Source organism: Eubalaena glacialis, chromosome 10 (assembly GCF_028564815.1).
Source record: "Eubalaena glacialis isolate mEubGla1 chromosome 10, mEubGla1.1.hap2.+ XY, whole genome shotgun sequence".
NCBI lineage: Eukaryota > Metazoa > Chordata > Mammalia > Artiodactyla > Balaenidae > Eubalaena > Eubalaena glacialis.
This window is the reverse complement of record NC_083725.1, coordinates 14139306-14160837: the sequence shown is the minus strand read 5'-3', so window position 1 is coordinate 14160837 and position 21532 is coordinate 14139306. Positions and strand designations below refer to the sequence as shown.

At 40.8% G+C, this 21532-nt stretch overlaps 2 protein-coding genes across 8 annotated transcripts in view; one reads left to right on the top strand and one right to left on the bottom strand.

The window, feature by feature from the left end:
- The window catches only part of DDX6 (DEAD-box helicase 6), a 35240-nt gene extending 19539 nt beyond the window's left edge, over positions 1 to 15701 (bottom strand). For 2 of the 7 annotated variants that reach the window (XM_061203449.1, XM_061203453.1), the window contains exons 1-4: positions 15087 to 15171; positions 11832 to 12306; positions 9097 to 9160; positions 8049 to 8153 (exon numbers count right to left, since the gene is read on the bottom strand). In XM_061203449.1, the coding sequence (XP_061059432.1) occupies positions 8049 to 8153; positions 9097 to 9160; positions 11832 to 12031 (369 nt within the window). In that variant the 5' untranslated portion in view covers positions 12032 to 12306; positions 15087 to 15171. Of the gene's footprint in view, positions 1 to 8048; positions 8154 to 9096; positions 9161 to 11831; positions 12307 to 14833; positions 14946 to 15086; positions 15172 to 15583 lie in introns of those variants that run through there. The other 5 variants (XM_061203451.1, XM_061203450.1, XM_061203452.1 and 2 more) reach the window with 5 other exon arrangements.
- On the top strand, positions 2293 to 2540 carry LOC133099021 (metallothionein-1E). The gene has a single exon (XM_061202489.1). The coding sequence runs from the start codon at positions 2325 to 2327 to the stop codon at positions 2508 to 2510; it is 186 nt and encodes a 61-aa protein (XP_061058472.1). The 5' UTR covers positions 2293 to 2324; the 3' UTR covers positions 2511 to 2540.
- Positions 15702 to 21532: the final 5831 nt, after the last annotated feature.

Here is a 21532-nt window from a genome sequence, read left to right as displayed (position 1 = left end):
CTGTATGGTAAAGCAGGTCAAAGAAGAAAACTTTGGTTTTGACCCTTTGGTCTTAATCTCTTCCCCCCTACTTTGAGTCAACTCTATTAATCTTTTGTTGTCCTGAAGGCCCATTATCCCCATGGGTTCATTCTCTTCTATGGTTTTAAACAGGCTACTTGCATACTACTCAGTTCTACAGCAGAAAAAAAGGCTAGGTAGTCTCCCAGTGACTTCCTGGATCAGGTTCTTTAAAAGGATAAGACTTCTGGAAACCATAAACAAGACGAAAAGACAACCCTCAGAATGGAGAAAATATTTGCAAACGAAGCAACTGACAAAGATTAAATAATCTCCAAAATATACAAGCAGCTCACATAGCTCAGTATCAAAAAAACAAACAACCCAATCCAAAAATGGGCAGAAGACCTAAATAGACATTTCTCCAAAGAAGACATACACATGGCCAACAAACACATGAAAGGATGCTCAACATCACTATTAGAGAAATGCAAATCAAAACTACAATGAGGTATCACCTCACACCGGTCAGAATGGCCATCATCAAAAAATCTACAAACAATAAATGCTGGAGAGGGTGTGGAGAAAAGGGAACCCTCATACACTGTTGGTGGGAATGTAAATTTATACAGCCCCTATGGAGAACAGTATGGAGTTTCCTTAGAAAACTAAAAATAGAACTACAATATGATCCAACAATCCCACTACTGGGCACATACCCAGAGAAAACCATAATTCAAAAAAAACACATGCACCCCAATGTTCACAGCAGCACTATTTACAATAGCCAGGACATGGAAGCAATCTAAATGTCCATCAACAGAGGAATGGATAAAGAAGATGTGGTACATATATACAATGGAATATTACTCAGCCATAAGAAGGAACGAAATTGGGTCATTTGTAGAGGCACGGATGAACTGAGAGTCATACAGAGTGAAGTCAGAAAGAGAAAAGCAAATGTCGTATAATAACGTGTATATATGGAATCTAGAAAAATGGTATACATGATCTTACTTGCAAAGCAGAAAGAGATTTGGATGTAGAGAACAAATGTATGGATACCAAGGGGGAAAAGGGTGGGGAGGGAGGGACTGGGATTGACACATATACATTATTGAAACTATGTACAAAATAGACAACTGATGGGAACATACTGTATAGCACAGGGAACTCTACCTAATGCACTGTGGTCACCTAAATGGGAGGGAAGTCCAAAAGGGAGGGGATACCTGTATGTGTATGGCTGATTCATTTTGTTGTGCAGTGGAGGCTAACAAAACATTGTAAAGCAACCATACTCCAATAAAAATTAATAATAAAAAAAAAGATAAGACTTCTGAATGAAGTAAGAGAGGATAGAATTAGATTGGGGGGTATCCTAATTCCTATTTGGGGTTTATCTTTTGACTTAAAAGCCATTCACTGACTTCTATTCCTCTACTCTGACAGGACTTATGCTCTACACAAACTGTTTAAGGATAGGACTTTAACAAAGTAAGCTGGTCTGTAAGTTAAGATGCACTGTATTTCATCTCATATGGTGATCATTATGATTAGCAGTCAGGAAATCCAGTATATCCACACCGTCTCTTACCACTGTTTGCTAGGAAGATTAAGGAATATGAAGCAAGAGAATTCAAGTCCGACTCAGACAGCTTTGAAACCCAAGAGGAAGTCATGGGGAGCTGCCAGGGAGAAGAGAAAGGAGGAAGGAAGCTAAATAATTTTTAAAAACTTACTGTGATGGACACTATGCTTAGATACTTAACATTAATTATATCCTTTCAAGTTAGGTACTTTTTGTTTTACAACTGACAAATGGATCCTCAGACTGTTTTACTGAAGGTCACAAAGCAAGAAATGCTAGAACCAGGATTTGAACTTCGGTTTGCAAACAGAGAAATCAGTACCTCATATACCACTAAGTACAATGTACAGCCATTTTGGACAACAGTCTGGCAGTTCCTCAAAAGGTTAAAGAGCTACGATATGAACCAGCAATTCTACTCCTAGGTATATACCGAAGAGAAATGAAAATATCTCCACACAAAAATTCATACACCAGTGTTCAAAGGAGCATTATTCATAACAGCTAACAGTGGAAACAACCCTACCAACTGAAGAATGGATAAACCAATGTGGTGTAGCTATACAGTGGAATATTATTCAACAATAAAAAGGAATGGAGTACTGATACATGCTACAATATGGATGAGCCCTAAAAACATGCTAAGTCAAAAAAGCCAGTCACACGCCCCCCACCGGACCAGTGAAGCGGCTGCCCCCCTTGCTTTGGACCTCGGGCCTCACTTCTCCTCCAGATGGACCCCAAGTGCTCCTGCCCCACTGGCGGCTCCTGCAGCTGCGCTGGCTCCTGCACCTGCAAAGCCTGCAGATGCACCTCCTGCAAGAAGAGCTGCTGCTCCTGCTGCCCCGTGGGCTGCGCCAAGTGTGCCCAGGGCTGCGTCTGCAAAGGGGCCTCGGACAAGTGCAGCTGCTGTGCCTGATGTCGCCGAGAGCCTGACCCGGCTGTCAACAGAGCAACCAGGACGAACCTGCATTTTACCGATTTTCATACAACCGGACCTGACGCTACATTCCTTTTTCTATCAAATATGTGAGTTGTAATAAAAGTTGTTGACTTAAAAAAAAAAAAAAAAAAAGCCAGTCACAAAAGAGCATATATTGTATGATTCCATTTACGTGAAATTGTCCAGAATAAGCCAATCCATACCGACAGAAAGTAGATTAGTGGTTGCTTAGAGCTAGCAGAAGATGAAGGGTGATTACTAAAGAAGTTTCTTTTTGTGGTGATGAAAATGTTCTAAAACTGACTGTTTTAGTTGTGTGACTGCACAACTGTGAATATACTAAAAAACAATGAATTGTATACTTAAAATGTGTGAATTGTGTGCTGTGTGATTTATACCCTAAGGCCACCAAAAACAAAGCAAAGCAACCAAAAACAAAACCAAAACAAACACAAAAAACAGAAACAACCCCACGACCTTAAGGTCTGATTCTGCCACTTTAGCTCTCCAAAGTCCATGTTCCACTGTAAGGTCTAGGGACTGAGCCAGTATGTATTTATTGTGTTTTTATAACCCTACTATCCATTTCCCTTTCTTAGTAGCACCCTAACTTTCCTTTTGAGGAATTACATCCTCCCCACCCCAATGGATAGTCTAGCCAACTTCCTCAGCTAAATGGAGGACACTGACTGAAGTCAGGCTGGCTGAATGCTCCCTTCTAAGAATTGAAATTGCTATAGTGCATCCTATAACAATTTACAGCTTCCTGAGCCCTTTAGGGCTGCCTTGGTTCTTGGCCAATGCCCAAGTGTGTTTCTCCAGGCTTCTCCCTAATCTTGTGAATTCCTGATATTCAATAAATTTCCTTTTGCTTAAGTTAACCCAAGTTGGTTTCTGTTGCCTACAACCAAAGAATGGGATACCTTCCAATTTCCTAGTACTGAGAGGCATTTTACAAAAGTACAGTACCTGAAAAGGCTCCAAATTGCTCAGCTAGCTGCTTTTAGAGTAGCTGCTTCTTTTTACTTCCTAGGACCAGTTGAATTTAAAAACCTTAATTTCAGGGGAAAAAAAATATGGGTACTGTGGAGGAGGTAAGCAATGGTTAAGACATCTACTGCTACCCAGAAAAAAAGGAGATGAAAGATAGTAATTTCAAAAAGAACATCTCCAGCTTAAGGAACACACCCCAATTTTACCATAGTAACCAATGAAGACATGCATTTAAAGACTTTTTTGAGAATTTAGGAAAATAATTCTTTTGGCAATAAATCCATGTTAGCAGGAGGAATGAATTACAAAAGAATTAAGAATGCTCTAATTCTTAACTATAAATTTAATAAACGACCAATTAGACTTGGTTAACAAAATAATTTCTCAAAATAATTTGAGATTCCCGACTTGATATGAAATTTGGTTGCCAAAAGAAGGAACTTCCATGTTTCCCTCAATAATGAACTACTTGCCATTCCATCACCTTCTTACCTAAAAAGTCTTCAAAAGTTGTGCCTAAGGTCTGGAAGCAGCAAGAGCTGTCACCAATCATCCCCAAGTTAATATAAGGTTTCTCAATGTTAAGCAGAATAAGACAGACTCTTAGGTCCTCCAAAGAAGTCTCTATTCCTGTAAAGCTAGACCTTAGAATGGCATGGTTATGCTACTGGGCACAGCATTCAGACCTAGAACTAGAATCACAGATGGCTGTACCAAAGAAAGATGTGTGGAAGCAATCTGTAGTATATCTGGTTCCAGCCTGTCAGTGTAAAATTATATCGCCTCAAAAGATTTTAAGTGCCTCATTTTCCAATAATCTTATAGCCAAAATGCAACTAAGTCAGATCTCTTAAAAAAGATTCAAATGCATATGACACCCATCTGATCAAGAGGATTTTATATCTGGAGAGAAAAAAAAAACCTGAATAAAACTGTAAAACTAAGTACTATAAAGACAATAGACACGTTTTAGGAAAAGAAAAAAAATAACAAAAAAAAAGGTGAGGAGAGAAGGTAGACAAGAAGAGAATAGAAGAATGTCAGTCACGAGGTTGGATTTTACTAGAAGACTTCTAGATTTCTTTTGGTTCTAAAGTCCTAGTATTTATGGTTTGTTACACTGAATGATTCTAAGAAGCATGTTATCTTGTGTTTTCCATGGATTCTCAGGCAAAACAATAGTGCAGGAAAAAGCAATGTGAATGATAGTCTCAGGTATATAGAATAATACTTTATATTCATACTCTGCTTGCTATTTCAAAATACACCTTGGAGCATTGCGGATTCGGTTCTAGATCAGTGCAATCAAGTGAGTCACACAAATTTTTTTGTTTCCCAGTGCATATAAAAGTTATGTTTACACTATACTATAGTCTATTAAGTGTGCAGTAGCACTGTGTAAAAAAACAATATACACACCTTAATTTAAAAATAATAACCATCATCTGACAACACAGGGTTGCCACAAACCTTCGATTTGTTTTAAAAAAAAACCAATAAAAACCCAAACGCAGTATCTGCAAAATACAGTAAAGCAAAGCACAGTAAAACGAGGTATGCCTGTACACTACCTTTGATCCTCACAATAAAAACCCTGGGAGGGAGATCATTTCTACTTTACAGAAAAAGCTAGATGGTAGACTGGCTAAGTGGCTGGAGAGTTAATTATCTATATGCTATACCAAACTGAGAATGCAAATAACAAAGTGAATTTTAAAATTTAATACAAAGGTGTGAAACAGGAGTCAGCAAGGGTCCGTTAAGAATTAACTCTGCTAAATGAATCAATCTCTTTTGATAAAACTACTACATAAAATAAAACCCCATAACATTTATTGGGCATTTGTCACCTACTAGCCACTGTAGTAAGGATACTAACATGAATTACCTCACTTAATCTTTACAACAACCCCACGGTATATACTATTTTATCAATTTTATAGGTCAGAAAGCGGAGGCTTCGAGACAGTTAAATAATCTCCTTAGGAGTGGAGTTGGGATTCAACCTGCGCAGCCTCACCGCAAAGACAGTGCTCTCAAACACTTCTCTAGACGAAGTTCGCTTACAGATATCCATTAACCATAATTCCAACAAAGCAATACAACTGAGGGCCTATTTCCTGCCATGCACCTTGCTAAGTACTAGAGATACAAAGTTGAATGATACAGTAGAAAAGTGCCCATAAAATGTTTCACTCCTATAGATAAAATAGATTAACATCAACTATATTATAGAAAAGTAGATTCCTAAATATTTTTGATATCTGCACTCAAATTGCCTGATGAGGTATAACTTTATCTTGATACTTTCTCTAACCACAACAAACTCCTTTCAGCTTGTCCACAAAGGCACACTCTCATCCCCAGGCAATCACCATTCCAGTGTTCCCCACTTGGAACATGGATCACTTCTTCCATGTTGTTCCATCTTCCCTAGTGGCTACATATATGTGCAATTTCAACTACATATATGTGCCCATTACATTACACTGAAATTACCTGTACAATAAGCTGTCCTTACTGAGTGCAGGAACCCTATTTATCTTGTTCATCATAACACCCTCAGGGTCTAACACTTTCTAGGTCACTTGATACATGTTTGTTCAATGAAAAAGTACTCAATGATGTCACAGAGTTTGTCCCGAGTACAGCTTGGATTCAACAGCTTCAATTTATGTGAAGACAATAAACACATTTATCAAATCTGTGTATGTATAATGCATGTTTAGGTCTACAGGCATGTATGTGTATACATACATAGATTTCCTTGCTCCTTCCACTGAAAGAGTGCACCTAGTGCTTAGATCTTGGTCCCTAATACTACTCCCCACTAATTGGAATCAGAGTTCCTTGGAGAAATAGCTGATTCTGAGGCTGGGGAAGGGTAGCTCTACAGATAAGCTTGACATCATGATACACCAAAAAGGAAGTGCTCAAGAAAAACGAAGAGGGAAGGGAAGGGTGAATAGGCGGAGCACAGAGGTCAGTGAAACTACTCTGTATGATACTATAATGGTGGATACATGTCATTATACATTTGTTCAAACTCACAGAATGTACAATACCAAGAATGAACCCTAATGCAAACTATGGACTTTGGGTGATAATGTGTCAACACAGGTTCATCAGTTGTTAACAAATATTGCTCTTGTGGGGAATGCTGATAATGGGGGAGGCTATGCATGAGTGTGGGCAGGGATTTATGAAAAATCTCTTTTGCTCAATTGCTATGAACTTAAAACTGCTTTATAAAATAGTCTATCAGAGGAAAAAAATGAAAGAGGAACATTACAAACACAAAGGAACTGGCCTGAAGGAGCTCACACTGGCCAAATATGGGACAATTCGAGCACAAAAATACCATTAAAGGGACTTCTCTGGTGGCACAGTGGTTAAGAGTCTGCCTGCCAATGCCGCAGAGCAACTAAGCCCATGCGCCACAACTACTGAGCCTGAGCTCTAGAGCCCGTGTGCCACCACTACTGAAGCCCGTGCGCCTAGAGCCCGTGCTCCGCAATGAGAGGCCACCGCAATGAGAAGCCCGTGCACCGCAACGAAGAGTAGCCTCCCCTCACCACAACTAGAGAAAGCCCACGCACAGCAACGAAGACCCAACGCAGCCAAAAATAATAAATAAATAGATAAATTTATATATATAAAAAAATACCATTAAAAAAAAAAGTAATTCATGAGTCCACATTGATAATATATAGATACATAAGGAGGAGCTAGGGGGAAATTTTTATGAAGAGTAGTATATCTGCATTGCCTTAAAATGCTCCCCAAAGACTGTTTATTAGTTTCAAGGTGGTGGGGGGGAGCAATAATTATACAGTAGAAAAATCAAGACACCACTTCAAAAGGCTAATCAAAATTAAAATCACCCTTGAGGAATAGATGAACACTATACCTTCAAATGTGACTTCTGCAGTATTCTGGCTAAGAATGCATAACTTGAATCTAATCACATGGAAACATGAGACAAACCCAAAATGAGGAATGTTCTACTGGAGGAAAAAAAAAAAAAAAGGAAGGGGGCCATATTTTTAACATGTCAATGTCATAAAAGACAAAAAAAGAATAGGGAAATGCTCACTACTAAAAGAGATGTAACCATTATATGCAATACCTGATCCTAGGATGGGTCCTATACAGAAGAGAAAAAACACGCTTTAAGACAAAATCTGGGGGCCAATTAAAAATAAGACTACAAATGACAGATGAGATAGAAATATTGCATTAAAGTTAAATTGACTGAACATAACTGTACTATGATTATTCAAGAGACTATCCCTATTCTTAGGAAATACATACTGAAATATTTAGAAATAAAGGGCCATGATTTTGTAACTTACCATTTAAAGGTTCGGAAAGTGTGTATGCCTGTGTGTACATATATATATGTGTGTGTGTATACAAACTGGAGAGAATTGTTGTTTCACTGTATCATCCCCCCAGATCAAAAAGTGTGTAATGCTTAACTCATAACATTATACATATGATAAAAAAGGGGAAACATACCTGAATAGGAGATGGCTTTTCCCAGCCCATTTCAAAAATTCCCATCAGCAACTCCCGTTTCAAACAGTAATCTTCAAACTCATTTCCTTTTGTGGAGGTCACATCCTGGTCAAACAAAAGCAGACACACAACATCAGAAGAATGAAGTACAACTGGGTTCCTTTGGTAATTAGCATGCTTAATAAAGTGTTTGAGAGACTAATTCTTTACCCCATTTAAAATATAAATATATGCAGATTAGTTCTCTGTCTTGATCACTCTCTTTAACACACACAAGCCATTTAAAAACTATGTTTTGGGGAAAGACCAGCCACCCTGTGGTCATTTTTCTCTAAGGACTGGTGGAATACTGTTATTTCTATATAAGTATCAAACCACAAGATGTGAAGTCAAACCCTAGCTCCACCATGCACTGCCTACAAATATCCTAGTCTAAACCAGGGTTTCTCAAGCCCAGCACTATTGACATTTGGGCCAGAAAATTCTTTGCTGTAAGGGGCTGTTCTGTAGCATCCCTTCAGCTGTGATAACCAAAAATGTCTCCAGCTATTGCTAAATGCTTCCTAGGGGACAAAAATTGCCCTTGGTTGAGAACACTGGGCTAAGAGAACTAACCTCTCAACTTCAGTTTTCTCATCCACAAAATGTGGACAATACCTACCCTGAAACTTACTGTGCTGCTGGAAACGAGAATTTTGAGAAAATACCTTGAAAACCATAAAAGCGTTCCACAAATGAGATAAGATATATATACGTATAAACACAATATTTAATATATAAATTACATATTAAATACTGTATATATAGTGATAATTATTGTATTGTATACTGTATATTAAATATTACATTATATACTGCAATAATGTGTATACATACACATTATTACTAATTCCTCCAAATAGTGGAAATTTGGGGCAACTCATCATACATGAGTTATACAATTTCAACCACTTCAACTTACTTAAGAGTAAACACAGTGCCTGTTATCATTAAATAACTACTTCACTTTCCACATCATTTTTCCACTTGAATGTTACAACCAACTTACCGAAGTTTTGATTCTTAGATCCTTTGGAGGGAGTTTTAAAGTCTTCTTCCAGTCATCACCAGGTCTAGAGAGAATACAGTAAAATTGAAGTATCAGAATTCACAGCATTAGTATTCTAAAATACAAAGATAATTCATCTCGATCATAATTCTAAAAACCACACTAAGTTTAACATATTGCCGTTTACTTAAGAATACAGGTAACAAAAGAGATAAACAATTTTAGAAAAACGGTTCTTTCTTACAAAGCACAACAATCTAGGGAGAATTTTAAAAAATCAAGAACAGAAGGGAGTAAGGTATCCATCCTCTTAAGAGAAGCAGTGTTGTATACAGTCCAACCATTTTCAAAACTGGTAACCCATATGTTTTGTTTGACCTATATAGTGTGTGTTTTAATTTAAATTAGTGGCCAACATTAAAAAATTAGGAGATTTTGTGTAAAAGTCCAGATTCTGGATTTTCCTGAAAAAACCTGGAAGCTTTAGCAACACTGGTTTCAAATTTCTGCATGGCAACAGTTTGATAGAGCTTAGTAAATGGAGTTTAAAATCAAGTGGTTGATGCCTTTTAATAGGGCAAGTACCCTCTAATCTGGCAGTCCCCTATAGGCATCTGAGTTTGTATCTCTTGGTGACTAGTTAAAGCCAAGGAATCTATAAAGTTTCAGACTTGAGTTCAAGCCCTGACTCTTCTACATATTAGTTCTGTGACCCTGGAACAGTTACTTTTCTAAATCTCCATTCTCTCACATATAAAATGGGATAAAAATTACATAAAATAATTTCTATAAAGCACTCAGCACAGTGCCTGGCAAAAGAAGAACTCGACATTAGCTGCTAGTAAACATCTCTCTTTATCTTTTTTACTGGGGATGCCTGAAATCATGAAAGAAAACAACAAAGAAAACGTAATAAAAAATTTTTTTTGGTCAGGTAAAAACTTCAAATAATACAATACCCAAAGGATCTAACAGAAAAAAGACTGTCAATAAAGCAATGCTTTCAACTGTGTCTTTAAAATAAGTAAGCTTTCACTGATTTAATTGCAATAACTCATATAATTAGAGCACCCCACACATCTCAAGAGTCTTGATTTAGAAAGATAAGCATATATTTTACTTAAAGCTAGGTCCCACATAATCCAAGATACTGTAACACAGGGAACTATTTGCTACCAATCCAAGGGTACTAAAGCCTTTCACCCCAGTCTATACCATAGCAAAGTTTGGTATAAACAAAAATGTCAGTTGAACATCCTAGTAAGCCAGCCTGCCACATTGCCAAATTCACTAAATAGTGGATAAAAATGCGGGAAGATACAACGCAAAATCTGCCTACAAAAAAAATGTATAATCTTAGGAGGTTAAAAAAATTTTTTAATGAGAAAATAAGTGATAGAGATAGGTATTAGAAGAGCTCTGAGCCATGGGATCTAGAAGTCTTCATAGAAGAGATGACATTTAAACCGAGATTTAAAGATTCACAGAATTGAAAAGAAACCATTAATCCTAGGAAAAGCAAAAAAAAAAAAAAAAAAAAAAAAAGGCAAAATCCACTGTTGTCTCAAATCTGAGTTCAAGTAGAAAATACTCTCAAAATGAAATAATGTAGCTTTATGTTTCTATGATTAAGGATTAAAAATAGCCTAAATATTGCTGGCCTATTCATATTTTGTCAAGACAAACTGCAATTTAGAAAATATTCTTGATTTCTATACTAATTAAAATATTCATCTCAAAAATAACAGAATACGCATTAATGCCAATTCTCCCAGTGACCAAACCAATTCTGTTGGAAGTTAGGACTATTTTTCTTTAGTAAGTACTTTTTAAGCATGGAAAAGATCTAGGTTGTAATAAAACACAAGCTTTGGTTCCTTGAAAGAGTTTTATCATCTTACGAAGATTTCTAGAGATTAAATCAACTTACATGGCTAGATTTTTAACAAAGACAAATCTCAAATGGGTCAAGATTCTTGAATGTTTTCTATTAACTGATTCTTTGGAGTCATAGTTACCACTCAAATACTTTAAAGTGTACACTTAAAGATGATAGCCTACACACTTCCAAATTTAAAAGAAAAAATATTCCGTAGTAAGATGAGGCTCTTACGTTTTTAGAAGTTGTCAAACGGGTTTGGGACTATTCAGAGATGTGTTTACAAGAGTTCAAAATCCTGAGTTCCCTATGACATAAACTGCTTGTTATTTTGTGTGTGTGTGTAAAAGGAGGAGAAAGTGTATTTGAAAAGTAAATAAATAGGGCAGAAAAGCAAAGTGTCATAAACTAAAAAAAAGTTATGGATAAATTTTCTATGAGTATGTTTGAAGTTCAGAAGGCTGGGCAAGTCTTTAAATTTAAAACGTGAAATTGGCTATAACTGCCATTCAAACTAGGATAAGGTCAAGTTCTAACACTAGGGAAAAAGCCATAATGGCAAAAACAAGATGAATCTGAGCTCATTATGAAAGCCAGAAATGTTTCAAAAAATAGTTTATACAAAATTAATATATATTAATCTGTGCCTGTTAAGTTACTTAATAAACCTGAATTAGTTATGACAGAAATACATTCTTCTACTGCAAATACCTGCTGGCCATAAAACAAAGGCATCTGTCCTCTATTTGCTATCAAAATGGTTAAACTAAGGTATACACAAAGTAGTCAACAACAAACTAACAAAACAAATCTCCTTGGTCCCCCAAGTGTGTTTATTATTTATTCTAACACTTACTTAATAGTGGTGGTCATACTCTGTGCTTGCTGCTGAGTGCCATTATTGATTGTGTTGGTGTTTTTCAGCTGGTTCATCTGTTGCTGTGTCTGTGTGCCCCCTCCTCCGGGGCCACCACTGGGCTTCACAGGGCCCCTCAGCTGACCATTTTGACTGGATAGACCCATTATAACAGGGTTCTCTGTTCTGGCCGTGCTCATGCTGTATTAATTGTAAAGATGTCTCTTTCAAACTTCAAAACTTTTGAAAGTCAGTAGAGAAACTGTAATAACAGTTTATTAGGCTCTCCAAAACGAAGAGATAAATATAAGTCTTGCTCAATATATGAGTCCTTTATTGCAATGCAGGCAAGCACCTGTAAGTCTCTGAACGGTAAGCAGCAGTAACTTGCTCTCATGCACAGAATCAACTCTTTATTTTTTAATAAAGCCCTCTAACAAGGTTGAGTTATATATCTGAATTCGCTCACTTCAGTCTGAAACAAAGAAAAAAGTTAAATTAGCAAACAGAGTAAAATTAGAAAAAAAAATTTGTTTCCCTTTTAAAGAACTCATTTAGAAGCACTCTCTTCTTTTAAATTAAAGAATTAAGAATATAGCTGCACTGAGACCAAATCACTAGCCAAGCTAGGAAAGACACAAAAAGATGAACTGCCTCAAAAACCAAACCTGCACCGAGACCGATCTCAAACATTTTAAACTGTCAGTTCAAAGCAACCCAGAGAATACCAAGTAGAAAGATACTGTGATTAAGTTAGCATTAGCTGTCAAATGACAATCTCTTCCCTTATTTCCTCCCTGATGAATTCTCTGAAGTCCCTGCCACCTCTTATCAAGTCAATGAGTCATTACACTCAATTGCATTACAACTCAATGAAGTATCACACAACTTAATGTAAATCTACAAATGAACAAGGCAAGACAATTCATTAATTTTTTTTCTATTTCTGACAACTGAGAATCCTTGAAGAGTTGAGCTTTTGACTTCACCTTATGCTTTCAGAAGAACACATTTATGCCCTTATGAATTTCAACGACATAAGTTAAACTATTAAAAAAATACATTTTCTTTTTTCCCTTAAGTTTTTGCCCTTTAAAAGAGTAACGGAAGCAGTCAAGGGATATAAATATGTCTACATGTCAAAATCTTTTGCTTGAAAAACAGCCAAGAAAACCTTTAGCTACCTTAATTAAATCTGAATACTAAAAAAACTTCTTTTTTAAATACAACACTTTTCAAAAAGTATATCCCAACTTGAAGTAGCATTTTTTTAAATTACAAAAACACAAAAAGGAAATTACCTGTGTTAAAAAAAAAAATCTGTGAAAGGCTAAAGATACTAGTAACTTTAATCAAACTTTCCAGGAAACCCAGAGTACTAATTAAGTTAATTTTAAAAATTTTTAAATTGTTCCCCAAATAAAATTATTTTTAAAGGAAGTAAATGAAAACGTAATTTAAAAGCCAGAGGGAAAAAGACCAGAAAATAAAGGGCTACTCTGTTTGCTTTGTTCTTTAACTCCTTTACATTTCTTACCAAATATACACTAGCTTATTAATTAGCGTTTCTGCCATACACCAAGGTTTCTCAAACAATAAAATTAAAAAAAAAACCTCTTTGATGTCTTTTTTTTAATTGAAAATAAAGTTGCTCACAAGCAAATCCTGATTATCACGTACACAAAGCTGTATATTTCCAAGTCTCCCAGAAGCTGAGAGACCTCTTAAGCAGAGAGTGGTTAAGAGCCACCCAATTTCAGTGCAAGGTAGTAATTGGTTTCCTGTATTGACAGGTTTATATTATGATCAGCGATATCACCTACTTCATACCAGAAGACTTACTTATTTGCAAGCACTAAGAGGATGAAAGTGGCAACTTCTAAAAATTAAATGATATCATTACTGTCCATCATGCACGTAAGACGTCATACCTCCCTGCATCCAAAATGTGACTATGTGATAACTGCTCCCCTCTTAATTAAACTAAAACCAGCACTGCAGCTCTACGTCTCAGGAAAAGAAATATTCCTCCTACCCCTTCCCAATTTAGATTTGCAAGTTATATTTCTACATTTTCAAAAATACGAACGAAACAGAGACGAGTTGGGAGGAACCCCTAGCGGAGTTAATTACAGCACTTCCCAGATTGTAGTTAGCAATTGACAGTTTCACACCCAAAACAGTATCGTCATCTCCAAAAAGACCTTTTGTGTGCGAATGCAGCGCAGTTTCTCTAAGCTCGGTCTGCAAGTTGGAGTGACCTTTCTATTTTGAAGGGGCGAGGGGACTGTGGAAGAGAAAGGGGAGTGAGCGATAAGGGAAAGAAACAAGCCAATGATTTGAGCCCCATAACTGTAGGCAAATAATTTGTTTCCCTCCCCTTCAACACCCCCCCCCCCAAACCCACACACTTCGAGTCAGCTCGCTGGGCCCATAAACACAAAAGGGTTGGGGCCCTGCAATCGTATCTGCGCAACAAGAGCAGGGAACCAGCTCCGCGGGTAGGAAACAATAGGGGCTCCCCCAAAAGGCCCCGAAGAGAAACCCTTAAGTCAGACGGCCCCTCCTTTCCTCCATGACTCTGGGGCTCCATAATCACCCCCTTGTTATCGACCTGCAAGGCCTTAACTCCGTCAAGCAGCCGGTCCTCTTCGAAACCCAGCCCTCCACTACTGCATATCCCTGCCGCCCCCTATAGGGCCGCCTCGTACCCTGTAACCTCCACGATCTCCCTAAGTCCTTGCCGCCCCCTACGATCCCACCTTCCCTCGTCTCCCACAAAGCTCCTCCGAGGAATTCTCCCGCTCCTCCTCCGGACCCCGCCGGGCACAACAGTGCTCTATCCCACTCCTCCCGGGCGCCCCCGCCCCACAGCTGCCGCCTGCCTTCCTCCGCCGGGCCCGACCAGGCCTCAGTCCTCCGCCTCAGAGCGCCCCCCACGCCGGCCGGGGGCAGGGGACTCCCCGCAGCCCCCGCTGCACCGCCGACCTCCACCCCCTCACCTCACCCCACTCCTCGCGGCTCGGGCCCGAGTCCTACCACTGAGGCCACTCCCGCTCTGTACCCTCGGTCCTTTATTGTTGACTCGAAGCTCCCAAAATGGCGGCGGCTCCTTCCTCTTCGGAAACCTCCGCCCGCCCCCACCCGGCCCCTCGCTTCGGCCGCCCCCCGCCCCGCCCCCCGCCCCGCTCCACGCCGGGGGCTGGTGGGCCAGCCTGCCGGCGCTCGCCCGCTCCCTGGGCCGCCCAGCCCTACCTCCGCCGCTGCCCGCTCTCAAGGCGCCGCCGAAGCCGCCGCCCGGGCCGAGCTAACTCGGCTCCCCCGCCCCCTCCCTCGCCCGCAGCGCCCCCGCCCCTTAGCTCTCCGCATGGCGGCCGCCGCGGCTCCTCCTCCGCGCAAAATGGCGAGGGCCCAGCTGCAGCCGCTGAGCCTGCCGCGGCGCCTCGGCCTCTCCTGATTCGTGGCAGGAGAAATCCGGGCCGAGGAACCTCCCTGAGGCAAAAATGGAGGGTAGTGCTTTCCCACCGACTGGAGGCCCGCGGGGGCCCAAGTTGATGGAAGTTGAAGGGAAAATACGGGTCCCTTTCTGAAGAGAAAGGAGGGCTGCTTTTTCCACAGCTGAGGAGAAATGATCAGGGAATGGTGGCTGGGAAGAGTCCCCCCAGAATGGATGTCGGGGGCTTGGGACCCGAGAAGGATCTGCTTATTCCTGACCAAGGACCTGGTAGCGACTCGGGGACAGGAGAGCTGACCTGACATCTCCCGCGGGCCGGGGAGGCTGCTGCAGGACCAAGGGGGTCGCGTCCGTTCGAGCCCCTCCGGGGCGCGCCTCCGTGCAGGAACGCGCGGAACCAGTGGTCCGGAGGCGCCGGCACGCGTCCGGGTGTGGGAACCGGAAGGGGGGCCGGCCGGGACCGGTGCGGTGGGGAGAACCGGGGAGGGCGCTGGGCGGGGGACAGGGGGCGCTGTGCGCGGGCGGGGGCGGGGGTGGAGGACGCTGTAGGAGGACTGGGCGGGGGTGGGGTGCTGGGTAGCGGGGGTGCGACCCGGGCCGGAACCCGGAAAGCGAGCTTCGGGAAGGGGAGTGGGAGACTGGGGCAGCGATCCTCCTCTTTCGGCCCCAAAGGGCCGTCCTCAAAGAGAGGGAACCAAGGAGGCCGAGCCTCCCCCGAAGGAAGGAAACGCTGCTAAGGAGTCAGTTATAATGGTAATAGGAGTTCTGTACGGAAATGGGGAATCAGAGGACCGAGGGTGATTCTTTCTCCAGCCTGACCCTCATCAGAAAGACACTTATGTATTTGTTCCCATAAATACTTTCCATATCCTAATGTCTCCGTTTATCCTTAACAGAAATAATAGGAATGCAATCTTGTTCCAGGTAAAACAAAAATCGGAAGCTAGAAAGTTATCTAGGTCAAGGGAAAAAAAAAACCTGGGTCTCGCCCAGTTGACAGACAATATACAGGGCAATGACGGGACCATATGTTGACAACAGAACTACGACCCACAACCTCTGCTGCAACCAACACGGGAAGCCAAACCACAGCCTCTGCAGTGATCAGCTTAGAACGGGCAGGAGTCGGTCATTGACTGCCAGCTTCCCAAATTTTTGCCCCTGTTACCAACTCGGGACCAATCAGAGAAAGCCAAATATGTTTCCCCCCCCCCAACCAATCACGTTAGACGCCCGGCTTCTAGTTAGCCCGCCTCCAGCTTCCCCGAGTTAACCTCCAATCAGAGCATACCCTGAAGCCTACTCCACCCACCCACCCACCCCCCCTTTTTTTTTTTTTTTTTTTTTTTTTAACTGCCGGCCTGTAAGTCCCAAGCTGAGTGAAGGTGGCTGGCTCCGTTGCTGTAGCAAGCTTTGAATAAATAGCCTGTTCTCACTTGGTGGTCTTTGTTTATTTACACACAGCCAATGGAAAGGTGGTAGAGAAGTGTGAAAAGGCTGTTCTTGAGATTTAAAAAAAGGTTCCTTTAACAGTTTTTAAATTAAATTTGTAGCATGGGGTCTCCCACCCAGCTTTTTAAAAACCCACTCATTTAAGGGAATAACCGGCATCTTGTGCCCATCCTGGTGAGAGAATGGCTAAGTGGTTCTTTAATAAAATGTTGAGGTATGAGGCCCCACTGCCTTTCCATGTAGCAGGAATGTGGAGGGGAGGAGGGCAAGGAGTGGGAGGGAAGGGAACCTAAGGATTTAAAATAGGCCACAGCCTGCCTTGGTCTCTTTCCCTAGACCACTAAAAAAATGAGACCAGCCAAAGGAGAAAGGTTTGTGTTCACAAATAAACCTTCAAAGGGGGCCTGGTTGAGGTCATGACAAAAACCAAAAGTGAGGAGGCCACCAAAAGTAGAATATGGTATAGTTGCCTATTCTCACCTAGGAATCCTGCCAGGGCTAACACCTTTAAAGATTCTGCATAATGTTTTTATAAGATAGTCAGATATCCTTCCAACTGAGTTATTTATGTCAGCCCTTATCAGTTTTCTGGTGAGAAGTATGGATGGTATAGAATTAAACTATGAAAACTTGGATCTTTTCTTGGTTCAGTTTTAGTGATTGATGGATCCAATATTCAACTATCTCAATACCTTTTTTTCTCCCTAGTTCAAACAGATTAACAAGAACGATAGAAAATATGACACTTTAGAAATACAGATGAATTATTTGATAATACACACAGTATCCTTATATTTATAAAATGTAAATTTAAAAATATTACAAAAAAAAAATATTACATAAATCAGCCCTTTGACCTTATTGAATATAATAGTTTGGGTGATTCATGGTAAATACGGTTTCTGGAGGGCGTGCTATCCCCAGTGAGGTCACCTAATAACTGTAGTAAAGTGTTTCCCAAAACATACTGGTCATTTTCATTTTGTTTTTACTCACTCTCACTTCCCCCACCCTACTTTTTTTGAACCATGAAGCTGTTAGCTAAAGTGTTAGGCCTGGATTGTTGGCTGGCTGCTAGAGATTCCGTCTGTAGGAAAGATATCTTAAAAAAGAAAAAGATTCACAAATAGAGTTGAGGTTTTCAGTATCTGTTTAAAACACAACAGGATTCGTGTGTGTGTGTAAGAATGAGATGTGACTAAAAAATACTACTTGGAATTCGATCACAATAAGGGTCCTCCCAGCGAATATTGTTTGCCAGCCTCACATCCTATCCTCAGTTATTTACCTAAAAATAACTAGAAGAAAAAAAAAAAATCACAGGTTAATTTACATTTGATTTCAACTTCAGTTTATAATATTTAGAATCTAGAATTCCGAGTAATTTGAACCTGGAATATATACATCTGTGATGCTATCTTAAAAACCCAAATATTTTCAACAGGCTAAAATGGATTTCACACTTTTGACGGTCTACACGTTTTTTTAAAGGAAACATAATAGCTTTTTTTTTTTTATAGTAATCTTTTATTTATTTATATATTTTATTTTTGGCTGTGTTGGGTCTTCGTTTCTGTGCGAGGGCTTTCTCCAGCTGCGGCAAGTGGGGGCCACGCTTCATCGCGGTGCGCAGGCCTCTTCACTATCGCGGCCTCTCTTGTTGCGGAGCACAGACTCCAGATGCGTAGGCTCAGTAGTTGTGGCTCACGGGCCTAGTTGCTCCGCGGCATGTGTGATCTTCCCAGACCAGGGCTTGAACCCGTGTCCCCTGCATTGGCAGGCAGATTCTCAACCACTGCGCCACCAGGGAAGCCCCAGCTTTTTTTTTTTAAACTCAAACTACAAGCAAATGTGTTCATTACCTAGAAGAAAAAAAGTTTGCCACACCACATCCTCAAGAAAATGATTATGTCACACCTGGCTAAGCTTTCTAGTACAGCATTTCCCCTCCTTCACAATTTGCAGTATAATGTTCTGATTGTCCAAAAGAAAGTTCAACAGATAAAGTTCTTTTCCAAATATGCCTGAGCAACATCTGGTAATTACTAACCAAGACTAAAGGCTAATGAGCCCAAGGAGCCAAGTACCATTTTCTTTGGACTTCAGAGCAGGTAAAATTTGCCTCTTCAGTTTATATACCTGAAGAAAATGAAGCAGCGTCAGCCTACTGAGGGCTTAGTAAGACATCCTCGGAGAGGTGCAAGTACTACACTGAAGTTAATGCCTACTAAGCAGATGTCTTTAATCTCTGAGAGACCACACCGGGCACATTTTGTTGGAATAAATATTCCACTTCCAGAGTAAACTCAAGTTGAAAAGTAGGAAAGCAATATTACAAATAAGGAGGGAAGTGAGTGGGTTAAACACATTTTCCCCAAACTGCCAGGTTTGGTTTGCAGAATTTATCTTCCCTTTGACAGATAACATCTCCCCCTTCCCCGGGTACCACAGCCAGCTAGCTAAGCTCACTAGGTGTCTTTTGGCCTCATCAGGTCCCAGCATTATTTGTACTCTGGTCATCACTCAGAGAATTCTAGCTATTCATTTTGCCTCTTCAGTTTTCCTTACTGTGCACCAGCAATTTTAATTTTCATTAATTTGGAAACAACGTGGGCTGGGAAGACACTGAAATCTGGAAACTAGTTCTTTAGGTATAAATTTAATTTGGTCTACTCAAATCAAGAAAGAACTGACACCGTCCCCATCGAAGATGGCTTGGTGCTCTTGGGTACTTTCTGAGTTAGGTCAGGGGCAGTTGCTAATGAGTGATGTTGATGGAGGTCCCTGGCAATCCTGTGGAATTCTCGTGGTGTTGGCATGTGTACGGTGCCTCCTTTGTACCCAGCACCTTGTAACAACATTATATTTCTGAATAACCTTCTCTGCAAGGGTAGCAACAAACATGACAAAGTGCCCAGCCCCACTTTCCAGCCACTAGTCAATCTGCAGAGCCTTCTATTAATCCTTGAACATAGAACTGTGATCTTAGGTACGAGCCCTGGAAAGATAGCTTAGAGCTGAGGAGTGGGCAGTCTGCAGTCCTGAGTGCCATGGGTGGGTTAAGTCACATCTGTGGCTACCAGGACAAGACAGGGAACAAAGGAAGAAAAAAGTATTTCAGTGCAGAGCTCTCCTCAGTGACCTTCCTAGCTCTTTATCTGCTTGATAAATTTTAAGGTTACTCTTTATCACGTCAACCACCTCCTAAATAACCCCTTAGTGTCGCCCAGTTCCTTTTTACCACATGGAGTCTACATTCCATTGACAGATTGGGCCTGTCAGTGTGCCTATCCAATCTGATTTCCTACTCTCCCTCTAATGCTCAGGACCCATTCCCTCACCTTCCATTGTTTCCCTCAGAAACCCTCTCATCTCCTTTCCTCAAGGCCAATCTCAAGCCCATTCAAACCCAGCAGATTCCTACAGGCTCTTATCTTCCCTCCTTCCCACTCGCTTGTTCCTGCCCAACCAGAGCTCAGGTTCTAGAGTCAGTCAGATCTGCGTTCAAATCCCAGTTCTGCCACTTATTAACTCCATAAACTTGGGAACCTTTCTTAACTTCTGAGCTTCGGTTTCCCCGTTTATAAAATGAGGATAATAAATGAGGACCTAGAGCTCGGTGAGAGTAAATGAGAATTTGTATAAATCACTTTATTTTTGCAACTGGTAGATAGCACTCAAAAAAATTATGTGGTGTTGCTATTATTATTTTATCGACTTTCATCTGAACCTCTGCTTTTTCTGTCAGATTAGACAATCTGTGATTGGCCAATTCTTTTCCCCCAACCTCTATCACCTCTTACTTCTTCAGCCTAGTGCTTTACCAACCTCAGTAAACAAGAGCCATGCTCTAATTTCACAGCTTCTGCTCCAGAAAAGTTGGTGCTGGAGAGAGCCCTGTAACCAGGCTGATTGGCTCAACAACAAATTCCTGCTCCCATACCTCAGCTGAGCCCTTTCTGAGGCCCTCGAACCTCTTTCTGATGGTTCCCAATCAGGGCTGTTCATTAACAGCAACACAGGCACTTTTGAAAACACCAGTGCCTAGGCCCCATCCCAGAGGAATTAAATCAGAATCTTTGGGGCTGGGGGTCCAGCATCATTTTTTGTTTTAAGGCTCCCAGGAAGAGCCTAATATTCAACCAAGGGTGAGAACAGCTATTGGACAAATTGTTTCCCACGGAAGCGTTCCAAATATTTTCTTCTATCCATAAGCCCACCTTCAAATCAAAGATGTTCCATAGAAGCTTCACTGACTTTCCACCTCCCTCGACAGACTTCTGTTGATCCTGTCTTGGAGGATGAAGTATCACACCTCCTATCTAAGACTATATTCACCTTTACATCTATCCCTTTTTAAATAAAACATGCTATCGGTAACCCCCTTTCCCTTACATTTTTGATATCTCCCTCTCTACTGGTTCTTCCCCTTAACCTGAAACTGGATTCCTGCCCAGGTTTTTCTCGATTCTAAACAACAAACAGAAACAATCTTCCCTCACTCCCATTACCTGCTGAGTGAGGGAGGGGAGGAGCTAGCATTTACTGAGGGCCTCCTAGAGATTGGCACTATGCTAGGTGACATCCTAGCATAAATCCTACATGTTCTTGCTCTGGGGTATCACTTCCATCTCTATTTCTCCAATGTTACTGCCACTGTCCCAATCCAGGAGTTTTTTCTCTTGCTTGGACTATTTCAATAGCTGCCTGGATTTCCTGCTTCAACCTCTTCCCCTCTCTAACCCACCCTATACGCTAGTGCCAGAGTAATTTTTCCACTCATATCACTGTTCTG

What these genes read in the sequence shown, in the direction of transcription:
- LOC133099021 (XM_061202489.1), top strand. Translation starts at nt 2,325, where the DNA reads ATGGACCCCAAGTGCTCCTGCCCCACTGGCGGCTCCTGCAGCTGCGCT.